The following is an 18,729-nucleotide window of genomic DNA, read 5'->3' on the forward strand; positions in this document are numbered from 1 at the left end:
TGACTATTTTACAAACCAGTTTTGTTTTTCGTTAAATCTTTTTTTCGACTGTTTGTTACCTTTATTACATAACAAAAGTGTAACACCGAATCAGAACATTTAATTGAATAAACAATATGTATTACATGTGCGGTTGTAATGATAGCAAAACTTTTTGTTTTCTTGATTGCAAGTGCCTTTCCGTTGGAAAGGGAATTTAAACATAAATGGGGGGAAGGGGGAAAGCATTGAACATTCAAATATTCAATAAAATCCCGAAGTGAAACGAAAACAAAAATCTCAAAACTTCTGATGTCATATCGATGAAGGTTAAAGTTGATATTTCATTTCTTTTACAGTATTAACTTTTTGATATGCAAATTAGATCGTCGTTTTTGTCTGTTTTTGTTGTAATCGTGAAACTTGTTAGGCGTATTGTTAGGAGGTTTTTTGTGTCGGTTTTTTTTCTTCTTCAAGAATCTTAATCTTAAATTATTTGTCACTTTTGTTGTTGAAAATTCTTCTGCTTTTTTTCGTGATCGTTGTTTTATTGTAGCTGTTTTGGGTATACATAATATGGATGACGATTAATGAAGTTTATTTTTTCCGTGTCTTCACATTATTACAAAATAGCTTTAGTCACTCGAGAATGAAGCATGCAACTCTCTGTAGATGCGTATCGATTTCGAGTTCAACATTAGCTTCTGTTTCGTCTGTAAATTTCTTTTACACTCGCCAAACCATGAAAACACTGAGTATCACGAGTCAAAAGTTATCGATAACCAAACTTTTTAGTTCTCTCTCAGCAGACCTTGCAAACAGGTCTAGGGATCCAGGCGATGTTTTCCTTAATGGTGGAGTTTGTTTATGGTATTCGTCAAAGAGAGAAATTTGATACGAAGGCGGAGCTTACTCTCCGTATCAACGAGTAGTGTGATGCACATCGAACGATCAACTCGTTCGGCTTTATATCGCGTATTTTCGGTTTCGTTTTTATTCTCATTCTTCTTCTATACATTCAACTTCAACCTTGAACGGTGTGTGTTATATTTGGTTTTGTTGTTTGTGTATTTCTTGGTGTGACGAGTGTAAAATTGTGCACCACAGGATTGAAACCACTCAATCACAGTATATGTGTGAACTCTCATACCACGAGGTCGAGACGAATCATATTCAAAAATTATTCTCGTGGTATTCGAAATTCACACATATACTGTGATTGAGTGGTTTCAATCCAAGTGATGCAAATAACTATTCATCAAATCAAATGATCAAATTTATCGCTTCAAATGGGCATTCATCGTGTCACTCCAATGCATGTTTAGTGTCGTTGGAAAGCTGAGTCCAGCAGAAACATTTTTTTAAAGATTTTGATGCCATTCGGTTACAAGGGAACCACTAGAAAGTTCGCCGAAGTAGTCGAATTTTTATCCATATCTCAGAGTGGATGAAATATAAACCCAACCAGACCTGATTTGCCCAGAAAAATAATTACACCTTTCGCTTAAATGTAGCGTTCGTGCATCTGGAGGAACCTATATAGCACACATAAAAAAGTCTACAGGAAAATGCATCCATCCCATACCAGATTTACCTGAATTTCCTTTGATTTTCACATTACAGATAAACTGACGATTATCTAAAATGGAACTTTGAAAACAATGCGTCACCTGTTCGACTTCAGAAGCCAATCAAAATCCGATTTTCTTTCGTTAATTTTCAACTGTAAATCGGGAGCGTAACTTATAGATTTTTAATCGATATATGAACACTTTACCTTTCAAATTTGGTTGGAAGGTTGTTTCGTTCGGATTTTTTTCCCCTCGTGCAATGTTTGTAAACATTATACAAATCTATGCGGCGTGCAAGAATTTTTTTGTTGTTTAAAAATATTTCGTATAAGATCAACAAGTTGTTTACCGTTAAAAAGTAAAAGGCAATGCAACAAAATATGAATTTATCGCAGATTTGTAGTCCGAGATTAACTTAAAGTGGCTGTAATTTCATCAAGTAGCAATGGCGTGTACTCATTCAATTATTTCTAGTCTAATGAACTTAGAGGTTGATTTGATAAAGGTGTGTTGTATCACAAATAATAAATAGAACTCAATTGCTACCTCACATTACTTGTCCATACAAATCCGACTCTGTTCCTTTACTTATCGACACTAAGTCTCAGACTTAAAAGAAAATTCTATTGATTGGCCGTAAATTTTATTGTTTTGATACTTTTAATTTCCTTATCAAGTTATTGTAGTTGGTCTTTCTATGCATGTATTCGATATGGTGTGTGTGCGTGTATGAGACAATTTCGTAAAGGCATATTCTGCTCAAAATTTGGTTTATTGTTTCAGATATTGACTACAAAAGCGTAAATAATCATTTATGTGAAACATGATCATAAAACAGATTAAATTGACTTCGAAAATAAACAAGCAACAAGAATAACACGAGAAATAGAGAATGAGAGGTAGACAGAGAGAAATCATCAGTTCATATAATTTGCGAAACTGTTCGACTCCGACCACTAAACCTCGCTGTCTTACAACTCATTTTTTAACAGTTTAAGAAATCATAAACAACTTGATGCGTTTGTCAGATTAAAATCTCGCGACAAATTGCACTTTTTGTTTGCCTTTGCAACGAATGATTTATTTGGAGTTGCAAGGATCCCACTACCACCTAAAAGTTCTTTTTTTTGGTCCGTTGCAGGGGATGTCAGTAAAATTTAGACATGAATTTGATTCAGCTGTTGTCGAAGCTGTTGTTTATCTCATACAAACAAAACTGTAGCTTTGTTTGCAATTTGAATGAGTGAACCAGGTGAAAAACAGCTGAAGAAAACCTTTGTCTAAATTTCACTGACGTCAACTGTAGCCTATATAATTAGAAGATCTTAACAATTTATCAAGTCAAATTTATCCTTACTAAACGTGGAAACCACAAAGAATTAAACATTGCTCAGTGTTTACGCCGTTGCGCTCACAAAAATTATTGAAGCTCGGCGCGTGTCAAACAAAATTTTAGAATGCCTACGATAGGATTGTTTAATATCCATCAAGTGGAACGCCTGCACATCGAATAACGACACACACGAGCCTTGGAATTTTATCCGCTAATACTTCATTTGATTCGTTCGTTAATTAAGGACAAGTGTTTCTTTGTTTGTTTATTTGATTTTTTGAGTAATATTCGTTGTATGTTTCTCGGAAATTTGTTTTATTAATTTTTATTTTTTATTCGAGGTGACTTCTTTGGTAAAATTAATTACAAGATAAGGCAGTCAATTAGCATTCATGCATCAGTGTGTGTGTATTCAATATGTAGAATTTTTTATGAGGTATAACGAAATTGCATCCAGTCAGGCTGGACCAGTCTCCACCTGGAAGTCTCCACCTGCGCCGAAGTAGAACCAGCAGCGAATGTGCTTCTTCACAACAATTTAAAAAGTCAATGTCAGGCATGTAGACTGATGTCACAAGATTAAAATAAAGACGTAAATTCTTAACAGTCTTGAAACGGTAATCTTATCGTGTTGTAATCGTTAATATGTTACTTCCTTTACTTAAAGTATCAATTAATGCTTAACACAAGTTCCTTTAATTCATTTGCCATAGATAATCACTTATTTTCGTTGTTGCGGTCGATAACAAATGATTAACCGTTTCTATGAGGTTAAAGCTGAAGCTGTATTTCATATGAAAGATTTTTAGAATTATCGATGGTTTGGGCTGACCTATGCTTGCTGCCATTTTTGGACAATTAGTTACCTGAATATCACCATCGTTCGAGAGTTGTTTTATACAAATGATTTTTATGTATGAAGTGTCTCACACTCCCCCTCAAAACGCAGACGTCAAGTATGAACGCTCCCCAGAGCTTAAACCGCTGAATATTCTAAAAATTTTGGTGAAACTTGGTGACGCACCGAAACGACGTTATAACTCTTTTCAACCTTTTCTAATTTTTGTATATCGTAATGGGCCTTCTAGATCGATGTAGGGAGAAGAATTGGCGAAAGTCTCTTCAGATTTTTTTTGGCTGGCCCCATAAGAGGTCGTTAAAAAGTAGGGCACGGAAGGGCTTGTGTGACTTGTGTCCATACATTTTTTCAGAAATTCCCGTACATTTAGCGTTATAGGTGAAGAGGAGGTCATCAGATCAATAAACATTCTATTGAATCAACTGTTATATCGTAACTCAGAGATATACACCTGTGTTGCTTTCAAAGAATAATTTTTACGCCTTTAAGAATAGCTATATTTATTAACCGAAGGGAAAAAATAGGAAATTCCACAAGAACGATGTTTGTGGCAAGAGAGAAGCTAGGGACGCAATTGCCCTCGATTTGGAGCTCGCTCGTCTGATTTACTGTTTTTCTCCACAAAACAAAGACCATCAATTCACCATACCATTTTTGAAAACATAAACAAAGTGACAGTTGAAGTGAGAAAAGTTCTATTTTCTCACTACAAGAGAAAGAAACTGCCGCACTTTTCTCACTAGAAATGACATTCGACCAATCGTCAGCAAAACGTAATTTTGCCATGGTCTATTGAGGGGAGAAACTAAGGTAAATCACACCGCACATATGAACAAGTCTCTACTACCCAGCCTCATAGTGTCTTGTTTTGCACGTATATTCTAATGGCGTAACAATTAACATTTTTTGATGATGATGATGATTTTTGCTGTTGATATTTTTCTTAAATATCAATTCAACACATACTCGGTAAATTTACGAAACAAAAACAAAAACATGGAAAGTCACGCCTCTAAAACCAAAGATCCTCAAAAACGAAGTCGTTTATAGTAACATATTTGTTGATGTCACGATCATGATCACATCATATTATAATACTGAATATACCACATACGAACTCATAACAATTAAAATTAATTAAATCTGAATATTAAATACACTGTCTATCGACTGGTGTTCGCAAAATAATGACATTGCACTTTTACAGTCTTTGCAGAATTTTTTTTCTAGTGTGTTGCCATTACATAATAATCGAAACAAAATGTTTTTTCCATCAGTCATCTAACGACTGACTGTGAACACCGTTCTCTATGTTGAATTTATTAATTTATTGTTTCGATTCGTACAAATAATAAAAAATGACTTCATTCGGTGTGAATGTAATCGCATATAGTACTGAACTAATCCATCGTCTGATTAAATCCCCTGTGGCATATTTCGTTATCAACCAGCTTTAGGCCGATTTATGGACGAAATTCTTTTGAATTTCGATCATTTCTCTGGGATTAGTTTAGTCACTGTCACATATCGATTTTGATTTTATTTATTTCAATGTCATTGGGTGAAAGAGACGTCCGCACATTCCTTTATCCTCACCTGATGCAATTTCATTAATCAAAAATTAGCCAAAATAAAATTTATCGAAACAGAAAAATAATGTTCATGTCCAGTCCACGCCAAAAATTTTTTTTTTAAATTATATTTACTTTGTAAATGAATGAGATACCAAATTTTGTTCTATATAATCACAGTTTAGGTACTGTATAACAATGTGTGTATGATATAGCACATTACACTGATAATTTTTTTTTTCAATTTTTGAATGGCATCTAGTTAGTACGTCATATGTTGCGCTGCGCGAAGGTACGATAATTGCTTAAAAAAAACTAAGAACCTGGTAAATGATGGTTACGTAAACCTGATTTGATTGATATTTGAGCTTATTGCAAGTTTTGGCGAAAAAAGTGACTAAGTGGGACGACTGTGATTGTATTGCATTTGTGAAAAGGTTCAATTTTGTGGAATTTTGAAAAAGTGTTACAGTTTTTGCCACAGACATTTTAATCAATTCTGTGAAGTGTTTTGAATACCAAACGATTTTGTAGTAAAACTCTAACTACAGGCGATTGGTATAATTGCACCGTAGAATTGCAAACTGCGTAAAAAGATAAATGTGTGTCGGTTGAGGAATATCTTTACATGGGCTGTACTGAAACATTTTCAGTGGTACCAAGAAAAACCGCGCTACAATTTTTTTTATGATGTCATGTGCCTCTGTGTACTAACCTATACGTCTTCACGACGATTTTTCTTTCTCATTGATTCAACCGCAAGATATTGTCGCCCACACTTCTAACGGATTTAAACATTAAAACGATAAGAAAAAATTAAATCAATTCGATTTGAGATGTGCAATGTGCACTGTCAATGAAGTAAAATCGACCTTTGTACCCGTCGTCACCTTTCCAATTTAACCACTAAATTCTGAAAGGGATTGAAAGTTATTTGCAATTGGGTGGATGATAACTTTACAATGATAACATTCCCACGGAATCGAGTCCATTTAGAACAGGATAACTCGGATCCAGTCAGTTAGACTGCAATAAAAAGACCGACATTACATCCTGAACAACCCTAGGTTAGATAAGATTTGATAGATTATGGGAGTCTTTCACTAGAAAAGCTGAAACCCAGATCAAAGGTCCGTTGTTCCCAGCTCACTGCCTTGCTTCCCAATCAGGGAAAATTTCCGGTTTTTGATAACAAATCATTTAGGTACTTTTCATTAAAAGATAACAGATGGACACGTATAGTTTATGTTATCCGAAGATGGAAGCTTGATTCTGGTGTCCCTAAGGATGTCCACGCAAGTCTCGAATGCTAAGCCTCATGAACAGAGAGGATATATTGACCTATTGATTCTATGGAGATGATCGTTAAGCTTGCAGTAGTTGTTTGCTCAAACGACTCTCCTAAGTTTCGATCTGGAATCTCGAGATTTGAGATGTGAACAACCCGAATTACACGGGAAAAACTGAGGCCAATTTTACAGAAATGCACTCTACAAACATTTTGTTTGATTAAAGTTGCTGTCCAGTTTTCTATACCGGCAAACATGCCGCATAACAATTTTCTTACAGTAGAGGTATGAAAACCTGTTGAATAAATTTAATTTCCGTTTCTCGGTTGATGTTATGTTTTCGGTATAATTCCTTTCATAATCACGAGAATAAAATTTAATTGAATCAGATTTGGTTCAGATGTTATTAATTAAAAAAGAAATATTTTTGTACCAACCAACCATTTACACACAAAAGTGTTGTATTATGGCGTTTCACTCTTTCGCTAAATGGCATTACATTGTAGCATTTAAAATCTGATATTAAACTAATAAATAAATAAAACAAAAAAATTCAAAATAACAAAATATAAAAGCGGCGGCAGTTCCGTTACCTACCTAATTTAAAATATAAAATTTTTTCTTCAATTTTAATTTGTTATTTTAGCTCGGCAAATTTAGCCGTGTAGAGAGACGTGTATGTAGTGTTTAAAGTAAATGAAAATATTTTCTGTTATTTACTTTAATCGATAAAAGTAATTATAGCAGCTGATAAACTGAAACATGTATCCAACTAGAAGATATGGTAAGCTGATAAAATACATTTTTTTTTATTCATTCGGTTTGTGTTATCTGCTCGATTTATAAATTCGCGCGACATTCCGATTTCCCGAAGCCCCGTATTTACATTGGCTTTCAAATGAACAAAAGGTCTAGGCAGGAAAACTGTGCCGCCAAGTAAATATATGAGAAAACACGTTAGTAGAACATGCGTGGAATCAGCAATTAAAGCGCATCCGACCATAGAATTTTTAAAATTTCTAACATTTTCTTTGAACGATACGTTTAACATCCATAGACATGGGCAGCTTAAAGGTGGAAACTTATTGGTTCAGGTTTAAAGTAAGGATTTGAGACATGTGTCATTTTGAGAGCAATGATTCCTGGAACCTGGACGCAAACAATGACACTTGATTTTAGGTAGATTGGTAGATTCAATGGAATTCTCCTTATGGAACCTCAGCACTAATTTTAAGCTTGTCTTCAACGACAGGGCAAAATTCTGATATTGATCTTTATGGTTGATTCTAACTTTAGAAGTATTCTTAGCTTACACAAGTTGAGGAGCAGATTTGACTGCGCCTGCATTTTTCTCTGTAAAAAATGAAATTATCACAAAAGATGCAACCTGGAATCTTTCTTGAAAACTAAATGATTTTAGTTACGAGAAACTACAAGGAAGTGTCATGACATAATGTCAGTGGCAACGATGTATTAGCTCAACATAAGAGAAACAAATCCTGTCTCACCTTTTACCTTATTTTTGTGATTATCAATCCCCAACTCATTAGAAATTCTTCAAGCTTTCAGAAACGACAATCGATTAAATCTGTTACGTCTTTTCATTCTAAATCTTTTACTTCCTTCGTTTGAACATACATTTCACTTTATAACACCACACTACCCGTGGGTCCTTGCTTGTTTTTACTGTTGATAACAGATGACTAGCCGCTTCTGAAAGGTGAGCATCAACTCTGCTTCCATATTTTACAGAGAATTCAAAAATTTCAATGACACTGATCGCGATCGGTAACATGTATAAAATGTCGATAATGTAAAACATTTTACAGTTTTTGTTTCAATTGTCTCATGCACAACATGTCGTTAAATGAGGTAACTTTCATTAACACTCGAAACAGAAACCCAATTGGCAATGGAAAACAACACTTCCAATTCATTAGAAGTGTTGCTTCTTGCATAAGATATTATTTTCTGTCAATGTCTGTGTGTCTATCCAATTAACAGTGGCAACAATTTCATTGTTGTTCCGTTGAACAAGTGTTTCTATTTTCAACCTGATGGAAATTCCTTATTTTAATAGCGCAAAGCAAATTATTTAGCGAAAATTTATTATGTTCTGTGTTACAAGACCCATAAAATGAAGTGAAATTCCAAGCATTTGTGAGTTACAATGTCGTTCAATCTGTCGTTATACATGCGTTTTATGGTGTTTATGGTGCTTAAACAGTGATGTATTGCACAACTGATCTGGTTGATTCTAATAACTTTGATTTGCTTGAACTTGGGTATTCCTTAGCAGTAACGGTAACTATCTCTTTCAGTCCATTGCTGCTTCCTTTCCTTAGCTACAGTTTACATGAAAACTTTGATCAGGAGTAGCGTTGTCGCAACGGTTCGAATTCTTGAAAGAGTTCTCCTGTAACGAGTCCTAGAGAGTTGAGAGAGCTTCCACGTGGCATTAGTCGTAAAGATTAAATTCACGCTTGTATTAGCACTTTTCGAAAGGATCTGTCATCAACCTTTTAGAAGCGACAAGTATCTCGCGCTATATTCATCATACATTCATCATATATTCATCATTCCAGTGTCCCTTCTTTTGCTGTCGTCTGGTGTTTAATGCAAATATTTTGCTAAACCAATACATGCCAGAGAGCTTCATTGTTGTCATCATTGTCGACAACAGATGACTGGCAGATTTCTGAAACACTAGAAAAACAAGTTCCACATTCGTCGCACGCACGACTAAACTCTTTATCGATAAATCCATCATTTTACTTAAATAATATCGACCAACATTGTAATTTATTACCATCAACTCTATTCTAAACTACACGGTGTATAGTTTGCATGAATTATACGTCAAGATTTACGTACACATTCAGTTTGATGGACAGTATCTATGTCACGACTGATAAAGAATAATTAATTTTCTGTTTTTTTCTTCCTAGTTTCGATAAACGATACATATTTACATGATATATCGCATTTCAGTTCACCTCAAAGTTACTGTAAATGTGTGGAATGTTGAAAATTGAACCTGAAACTCTGCGATGTATGTTTGTAGCATCTGGTGGGTTTTAAACCGTAAATGAATTCATCCATTAAATAGAGCTTAGAGTTCACTAGAATCAATTTAATCATTGAGCATACGTGATTGTATATAGCAAATTTTTGACTTCTGCTTCGGTCTAGGGCTTCTAAACTCCAGACCTTGCGGATATCTACTACTTCATAAATTAATGGTCAATTAGGTTTTTAAAAACGAATGTGGAACGACCCGGATAACTAGGCTAAATGGCACGTTATTCGGTATTCCAATTCTTAAAAAATTTAAAATTCTTAAAAATTCGGAAAATGCTTAAAAATTTCTAAATTTATGAATTTTATAAATCTTGTTCCTAAATACCGTTATAATTCTTGAAAAATCCCTCAAAATTCTTAAGAATTCCCGAAAAAATCCAAATAACAAGTACTGTTAGGCAGGCAAAGAATAACACTTCTATCTGCCACAAGTTCACCAAATAGTTGCTTCTCTCAGTGGGAAGAACATTAAGAGACTCACAGAGACCAACAGGTCATTGCTCGCTAAATTACCACCTGAATTTGTTATGCTTCAAAGATGAATTTACAACAAGACCATTAGAGGCCGAGGTGCAGAGACACTTTTATTTAAGCATTTACGTTCGAAAAGGTAAAATTGTCACAATCCAAAGTTAAAGTATCCCTACCTTCTCTTGGCTGGAAGGAAAACAGTCCGAACAAAACTCCAACTCTAGACTGAATTTCAAGACGTAAGGTGAGGACTCCTCAGAATATGTGGGAAGAATGCAGTCCTTTCGAGTTGAGGTAGTTTATAATTCGTCTTTTACTGAGATTTTCTATATCATTTGTTGTGCCCATGAAATCAAGCATGAAATATCCGAAAGTTTGTTCTCTCCTTCTTACTTAATGCACACAGGGCCGAAAACATTGCCGATAAATTAGTGGATTTATCTGAAAATTATTTAAATTCATCACCACAGCTCATTTTGAATACATTAATGAGCAAATCATTAAAGTTTGTTGTTTTAACATTTCGGTTAATCTGTTTGGCTGATTTCAACGGAATCAAAATATTTACTTCACACGTTCATTAGAAAAGGCACAACAAAAATTCTGAGATCTTGGCAAAATCTCTGGTTCAGCACACAAAAAAGTGATTGAATAAAAATGATTTCGATGACAAAAATAACATCATCGCCCGACCCAAGCAAAAAAAAAATGGAATTGAATAAGTTGACGCGATCTTGTGAAATTTCAAATTTTTAATTGGGGTCGCTAGACCTTCCATTATCTGGGCAATAAACGAATTGATTATTTTTTCTCTAAATTACTTCATTTTTCACTGGTAGTATATTTTCAAACGGATACAGCGTTACAAATACGATGCAATCACACTCTTATTTATGGCATATCATCATGTTTACGTATGGAACTGAATGAACGGCTAATCTTTCCGATGTTTATTGAACAGAAAAATGTCGATAAAATATTTTCGGTTGTAAACAGTACCATCGATTGACGATTACATCAACTGTAGTTTCTTTGCTTAGGTTACTATCGCTGGAACCTGTTCACAAATATTTCCTGTGTGAACATGAGTGGGTATATGCGAGATGTTTTTATCAAATTTATCACGGTATCATTTAACTGCAAATATTCGCAATTTATTTGCTAGCTCCATTAAAGCTCAATAAACTCGTTCAAATACAAACGGATCCCAAACTGGTGGAAATTTTGCCTAATTCAAGTGTATTGTTGTGAAATTAGTCACACCAGTAAGCTGAACTGGTAAAGTTTATGTTTGATTAATGGTATATTTGCAGACGCTAGCGTATCGCCGTAAAATCACTCAATACAGTCACTAACATTCTGAAACCAGCTCAATTTAAGAAATTTTAGTTTTTGTATAATTTTAACATTTTTCAGGGTTTTTAAAACGTTTAAAAACGTTGAGTTAATGCACTTGTGTAGGACAACCAATAAACAAACATCTGACATTCCAGTGCCTGATTTTAGAATGTTAATCACTGTTAATTCTTCTCTGCAAAGTGAATAGCACTACAGTGTCAAAAACACCAGTCCGAGATTGATCCTAATTTTGGTTGTCTATGCTCCAATTTTGGGTCTCTGAGCTTTGTTTTATCATACCGACGAATGCTTCTTCTGTATATCCTATTGCTGATACTTAAGTAGATACGAATGTTCGTGCATGGAACTTACTTGCTTCGAGCAGTGGGCATTTATGTTACATTGAGATATGTAAATGTGTCAATTATGACGCCTTTAAAAGCGTTTATGCTTGGAAATTGCATAGCTCCTTGTTGACATCCGTTTCGTGCATAAAATGACCACACGGATACTCGTATAAGAGCCAGCCAAGTGCTATGAAACTAATCGAGCGAGAATAGTCCATTACCAGGAAAGGAATTTGATATTTCGCATCCAGATGACTAAAATTGTCCGAGGGCTTCAGTCGAGGGTACTTTTACTCATCGTGATACGAAATATCAAATTATTTCCCGAGTGTATTATGACGTATGACGTTTTTCTTTAAGAAGGAAGTAAAGACTTTTCACTTGGAAGGAAAAGGCCACTTTTTCACCACCGTAGAGGAAAACGTTTTCCAGATATTCTGAACGGCGGAACGATTATTTAGCGGATGTTAGTTAGTGTAAACGCAATTTTTATCGTCAGCGATAGCGTTTTAAAGCGATCGACTACCTGTGGACAGCCGACGACGAGCTGTTTTGAAAATATTTCTTTTGACTCTGATTGTTTATGACGCACTTTGATGTAGTTTTTTTTGCATGGTTTGTTACCTTCACTGAAAGTCAGGTCATCAAGCAGACTTTAAGTTCAAGACCAAATAAAATTTCTTCCCTGACCGCGTAGCCATGAGTGACGAAAATAAAATTTACAACCCGTCATCTGAGAGTGATAAGCACTACTAGCCTAATCTTTTCATTCATCGAACTCTAAATACTAATTGGTTTCCTATTTCGTTATTGCAGGATTATACTATGAACCAGGTGGATATGCAACACAAGTGCAACAACGCTCCAACATGACCCAACGGGAGGGAATTCACAAGTTCGAAAATGAACGAATAAAAACATTACAAGAAGAACGGTTACACATACAAAAGAAAACATTTACAAAATGGATGAACTCGTTTTTGGCCAAGGTGAGTTGAACAGAGTATTCGATATCCGTATGCACTATTCTTAGTACAACATAGACTATTTTTGTCAAGCGTAATAACGCCCTATTAGTTTGATTAATGTTTCCGTTTGCTTATTTGAGTAATTCCGATGTTACTTACGAAATTCGGTAGCTTAGAGGTGTATTAAATTCTCCATTCAAAGTTCGATATGACGTCATCGATACATATGTTGAAGAGTCTGCTGAATAATTAATTTAAATTTTATTTTCACCGGGTCTTACAGTGTGACGCATCGACACGATATCAGCAGATATAAAATCGCTGATGTTCAAGCCAGTTATAACAATTGAAATGCTAAAAAAAGATTCATTTGTCGGTGAATTTTATCTAATGTAATTAAAATGCGATAGAAAATTTACATTTCCATTTATCGTAGATAAACAAGCCAAGTGATTACGGCCTTTGCTTATTTTCTACAGACAATCAATCATGTTTAACCGGCACCGTTGAGTGAACGTTCAGTTAAAATTCAATGAAATTTGCCACTTCTGCATTTAGCTCCTTGTTGACAAATTGTTTTGGGTTTGTGATTAGAGAAGCAGCAACTGCCCGATAATTTTGACGAGCACGGAAAGAGTGTTTTCGTCCTGGTACTTAATAAAGTTGAAATTTACCGGGAGCCAAATACTTTTTTGTTGGTCATGTTACGCTTCCGACTTATTCGTGTGGTAAAAAATCATTTTGATAATGCGTACTGCCTTAGCTAAGAAACCAGTCATAAAGAACGTTCACGTTCTTGTTGAAATTTTCTAAACCTTTCCAAGCCCATATCCTCACTTTTAAAGTCATGCAATAATGACGTCCACATTTTTCAGTGCTGCCAGTCAATGTAAATCATCAATAACTCGACAAATATTCATTTTACAAAGTCAAATGTGTGTTCTAATTGTGGTGAATGACATGCATTCGACTGCATAAAATGCAGTTTTGTTGAGTTATCGATGGTTTAAATTTACTGGCAGCGCTGAAAAATGTAGACCTCATTATTGTATGACCCCTTTAGCAAACTCACAGTACCCCACATTTTGCCAAACTGCTTCGCCTCTCACGTACGTGTGAATGGCATCTAAAACTAATTTGTTCATAAAATACAGGAATCGCATCTTACACGACAATTGTAACTTTCTGACACTATCTCATGTTCTCCTCTGTTTTTCAGCGTTGGATTCCTTTCGCATTATTCGCTCATTTCTTGAGGACATACAATATAACATGTCACAGTTGACGTAACTCCACATAAAACTCACTAATTTTGGACTATTGACAAACTGATGTCCTGTGGACCACTTATAGTTTAAAGCTCGTCTTTCCTTTTGTTCCCTGTCATGCATTGCGTTGTGATATTCTGCTTGCTTCATTTGTTTTCACTAGTCTTTTACAACTTTACTACAATATGACACCGCAATACCCGCAGGTCATCGCTTATTTTTGTCGTTGCGGTCGATAACAGTGACGATTACCCGTTTCTGAAAGGTTAGAAAGTGTAATTTTCATCGATCATAATAAGCCCACACAATCAATGCGTTCGTTTGTTCGTTCATTTCCTAAATCCAAATTCTTAACGGTTTTGTTTATCAAAGAGTCAGTACTTCGCATTCGAAAATCACTTTTAAGCTTTCTGATTAATTCCATTAATTCTTGAAAAATAAAGGTGTTGCCACTGGTTTTATGTTATATTCACATTATATGTGTGTGACTAACCGAACGAACTGATTGTGAATTCATTTGTGACCTTGTTTTAGTTTCAAATTTTTATACAGCTACCGTTCTCTGTTATTGGTCGGAGTTATCTGGTTAAACAAACAGCAATTCAACCGAACTAAACGGAGGAAAAACTTATTGTCGACCACATTTTTACACTTGAATTTTTGTTTGCAAAATGAACGTCACAAAATTCCACAGATTCGGCTGGTTACAATTTATCTCGTACCTATATGTGTTCGCTCAGCACTCAGTCAACACATTATAAAACGTTTGAAAAAGTAATAATGAATTTTTATACTTTATTCAGTGCCATTACGGCACACCAGATAGATACTTTATTTTATTACCAGCAATTAATGTCAATGAAGTACTTGAACAGCATTCATAAAGATAAATCATTGAGTTTATGTTATGATACTCTGAAAGAGTTGTACTTTATGCCTCGCCACTCATTAAATGAGTCTCATTTTGGTCAACAGAGGTGTGATGTTGAACGATTTCGATTGGAGAAGTTGCATTATAACGATTTTCTGGTACTAAATTGATAAATTTTATTGGGAATTTATTTTCTAATTTTTTTCCTTTTTAAATTGAGTTTAATGGGCAGATTGACTCTTCGTTGTTATTAGACTGCACATTGCAATTGTCTAATATGCCGGCAAATGAGAATGGTTTACAATAAGTTTCATTCGGAGGAAAATAATAGATCCGTGTATAGGTTTGCCACACCCTAAGATGCAATAATGAATGCATTTTTATTGGTTTTGTTCGGAAGCTAACATAAGTGCCCAGGGGCAAGGCAAAATTTCCATTAATTCGAAATTAATGTGTTTTGAGGCTAGAGAGTCAGAAAGAACTGTAGTCATAGAAAACACTAGACAGAGAGAACAGTAGCCAGAGAGAACACTAGCCAAAGAAAACACTAGACAGAAAAAACAATAGCCAGAGAGAACAATAGCTAGAGAGAACAATAGCCAGAGAGAACACTAGCCAGATAGAACAATAGCGAGAGAAAACACTAGCCAGAGAGAACACTAGCCAGAGAGAACACTAGGCAGATAGAACACTAGCCAGAGAGAACACTAGCCAAAGAGAACACTAGCCAGAGAAAACACTAGCCAGAGAAAACACTAGCCAGAGAGAACACTAGCCAGAGAGAACAATAGCCAGAGAGAACACTAGCCAGAGAGAACACTAGCCAGAGAGAACACTACCTAGAGAGAACACTAGCTAGAGAGAACACTAGCTAGATAAAACACTAGCCAGAGATAACACTAGCCAGATAGAACACTAGCCGAGAGAATACTAGCCGTAGAGAACACTAGCCAAAGAAAACACTAGCCAGAAAGAACACTAGCCAGAGAGAATACTCGCCAGATAGAACACTAGCCAAGACATAAACTAATCAAAAGAGAACACTAGCCAAGAGAGAACACTAGCCAGAGAGACCACTAGCCAGAGAGAACATTAACCACAAAAAAATCTCATTACAATACGTGTAACACATCATGCTTTGTGCCAACCGAGAATTGAAATAGACAAATGCCCAAAAAATCATGATTTTCATTGTAAACAATCACTCTTCAAATTTGATCGATCACATTGCTTTACATTTTCTCAACGAATGCTGTAACAACTCATACAAATTCCATATCAACACTGCTTTGAGTGTTGTAATATCACATCAAACGGGCGCTGAAATAAGTCACTTTACAACACTAAAATGAGTGTTGAAAAGAGTCGTATTTCAATTCTCGGTGGCACAAAATACTATTCTCACTGCTTGTTAAGCGGTCACCCTGACCTGCAGAAATTTATGATGAATTCTGACTATCGAAACAAAGACGGTACATGAAGACGAACCAATTTATTAAAGTTTGTACGAACAGTTTGCAGTTACATAGCTTTTGAATCTATCCAAATGTTCACTAAATTCCGTAAATTTAACATATTTCAAAGAATTGCTTTCATGTTCGATTGTGACAATGGTACCATATTCCTTATCGATGCACACATTTCCAGATAGATCAACTCTCCGCAACGTTCTTATCTCGTCAAACATTGTCGGACTTAAGAACTTAATTCGACTCTGCCGTATGGAGAAGTATTCCAATTTTTTGTTATTTTTAAAATGTTCATCGTTCAATGCAACTATCGGATTGCCACCTAGTGCGACCGATCTTAATTCGTGCAGATTTTGGAAAATTTTGTCCGGCAAAATTTCGATTTTGTTGCGGAACAAATTAACAGATTTCAAATTCGTTAAATCATCGAACGAATCTTCGTCGAGTGTTTTAATATTGTTGACAACCAGGTCCAATGCCAGCAATTTTTGTAAATTCTTGAAGTTTTGCCTTGTAACAATCTGAACAGCACAACGATACACACCGTAGAAAATCAAATTCGGAAAAATGTCATCCACTTTTACGGGCAGAAAGTTTATCGCTTTCATTCGTTCTTTGCTATAATTCTCATTAAAAACGACGGCTTCGACACTTAGATTTCGTCCAGATGAAATTTGAAAATTCATTCCATTCACCACAGAGTTTTTATTCGGATGAAAGATGAGTAGATCAGTTCTGCCTTCAATCAGGTACGCACCATTCTCTTTGACCTGACCATAAATTAGATTCTCGCCAACTACATTGAAAATAAATTTTGAAAATGTCTCTTCAAAGACTTAGTTTACTCGCTTAAACCTTTAAAATGATGCGCTGCCACTTGTGCCACAAATGACACGATTGAGATGGGATAAAGTACTTCAGACAACCCAATAGACTTCATCGTTCCTTTGCGAACTGTGCAGACGTTAGTAAATAATCAGACCTACACTTGATGAAACACTAACGGCGACTAAATTAATTGAATGAATAGAATTTCACAGGTTGACTGCAGTGTAGTTGTAGCGTCGTTTGCAATTACCCCATATAATAAACTCATGGTCAAGATCAGATCACTATACGGGCAATTTCTTCGCATTATTCAATAATTTGAACAGTAAAGGTCAGTGCCAGTACCGAACAGTAGATTCAAAATGAATGTATGATGCGTTTGTAACGAATAGTTTTAAGTGATCATAGACTCTGAAGGGGGTCAGTCTGACGGCTTTATTTTTTATTCAATTTATTTGAGCTTTATTTCTAACACTATCATACCGACACCAAATTGTGAATGATGCGCCGAAAACCGTACTTTTCAAGATTCAAAGGATCAATAGTCCAGTCCCTTGCGTCAAATGGGTTGTGATGGAAGTTACAGATTTAGCCGCAAAAATCGACTCCAGCGCCAACTTTATAATTTTCTTTCTCGAATTTCACACGTAATTTCTACTCAAACGGGAATAATTTTGTAATTTTACTTAAAAAATACAGACTCTACTACCGAGTCAAAACATAAACAACCAGAATACATGTCTTATTTACGAGCGTCATATACCTTGATCGCAATTCTTCTTCTTCTTAAAATGGCGGAAATCACAGCCCATCCGCTCGCTGAAAGCTTCTCGAGCTTTTCAGTTATCATATATATGGTCAACACACCGGTTGGGAATGAAACGTTGTGGAACAAATTCGAAGCTTTTTTTGTAACACAAGGGCCTGGACTACAAGATTCTAAGGACAAAACGTTGAAAAATCACCGCCGGCTTGGTCCTACACAAAAACTCGAGTTTTACATTTCATCCCTAGTTATGCTCGTAGTTACGTAAATATAAATATTGAACGTTCGAGAAGGTAGCACGGGTAGCACGGAGAAATCAAGTAAAAATTTTATTGTGCTAAAATTGTGCGACTTACACATCACCAAAGAAAACTGTGACAAACTAAACAAAAATCGCAAAGAAACTTCTGACCTAAACCACCTCGATTCGATGATCCGAAATGCTCCCATACACTGTAATTCCGAACAAAGTAGTTTTGCGGTCACCTTCCGTTATGTTAAAGGTAATCCTATATCTTCCAGCTGGCATTATTTGCGGAAGTGCGAACACTTGAGCAGAAATGTTATCCATTTTACCGAATAAAAGTCCCGTGTACGGACACGAATGGTTAAAATTAGAATATTTTCGAAATACCGGTTTCAGATAATCCAGAAAAAATGATTTTTTTCCTCCAGCTGCCCATGCACACAAGTCGTCCCAGTATTCCGTAGCGATTTTTT

General features: G+C 35.5%; 2 protein-coding genes across 3 annotated transcripts in view; one reads left to right on the top strand and one right to left on the bottom strand.

The window, feature by feature from the left end:
• The first annotated feature begins 5,600 nt into the window (after nt 1-5,600).
• The window catches only part of LOC119084408 (spectrin beta chain, non-erythrocytic 1), a 53,610-nt gene continuing 40,481 nt past the window's right edge, over nt 5,601-18,729 (top strand). The window contains exons 1-3 of one of the 2 annotated variants that reach the window (XM_037194374.1): nt 5,601-5,760; nt 7,249-7,386; nt 12,656-12,828. In XM_037194374.1, coding sequence (XP_037050269.1) covers nt 7,365-7,386; nt 12,656-12,828 — 195 coding nt within the window. In that variant the 5' untranslated portion in view covers nt 5,601-5,760; nt 7,249-7,364. The remainder of the gene's footprint in view (nt 5,761-7,248; nt 7,387-12,655; nt 12,829-18,729) is intronic. The other variant, XM_037194375.1, reaches the window with a different exon arrangement.
• LOC119084409 (toll-like receptor Tollo) lies at nt 16,422-17,528 on the bottom strand. The gene is made up of 2 exons (XM_037194376.1): nt 17,271-17,528; nt 16,422-17,211 (listed from the first exon to the last, which is right to left on the bottom strand). The coding sequence occupies exons 1-2, from the start codon at nt 17,353-17,355 to the stop codon at nt 16,442-16,444; spliced, it is 855 nt and encodes a 284-aa protein (XP_037050271.1). The 5' UTR covers nt 17,356-17,528; the 3' UTR covers nt 16,422-16,441.

The sequence above is a fragment of the Bradysia coprophila genome, unplaced genomic scaffold (assembly GCF_014529535.1).
Source record: "Bradysia coprophila strain Holo2 unplaced genomic scaffold, BU_Bcop_v1 contig_732, whole genome shotgun sequence".
Taxonomy (NCBI): Eukaryota; Metazoa; Arthropoda; class Insecta; order Diptera; family Sciaridae; genus Bradysia; species Bradysia coprophila.

Coding starts and splice junctions, on each gene's coding strand:
- LOC119084409 (XM_037194376.1), bottom strand. CDS start 17,355: ATGAAGTCTATTGGGTTGTCTGAAGTACTTTATCCCATCTCAATCGTG. Junction 17,212..17,270: donor GGCAGCGCATCATTTTAAAG/GTTTAAGCGAGT, acceptor TTTTCAATGTAG/TTGGCGAGAATCTAATTTAT.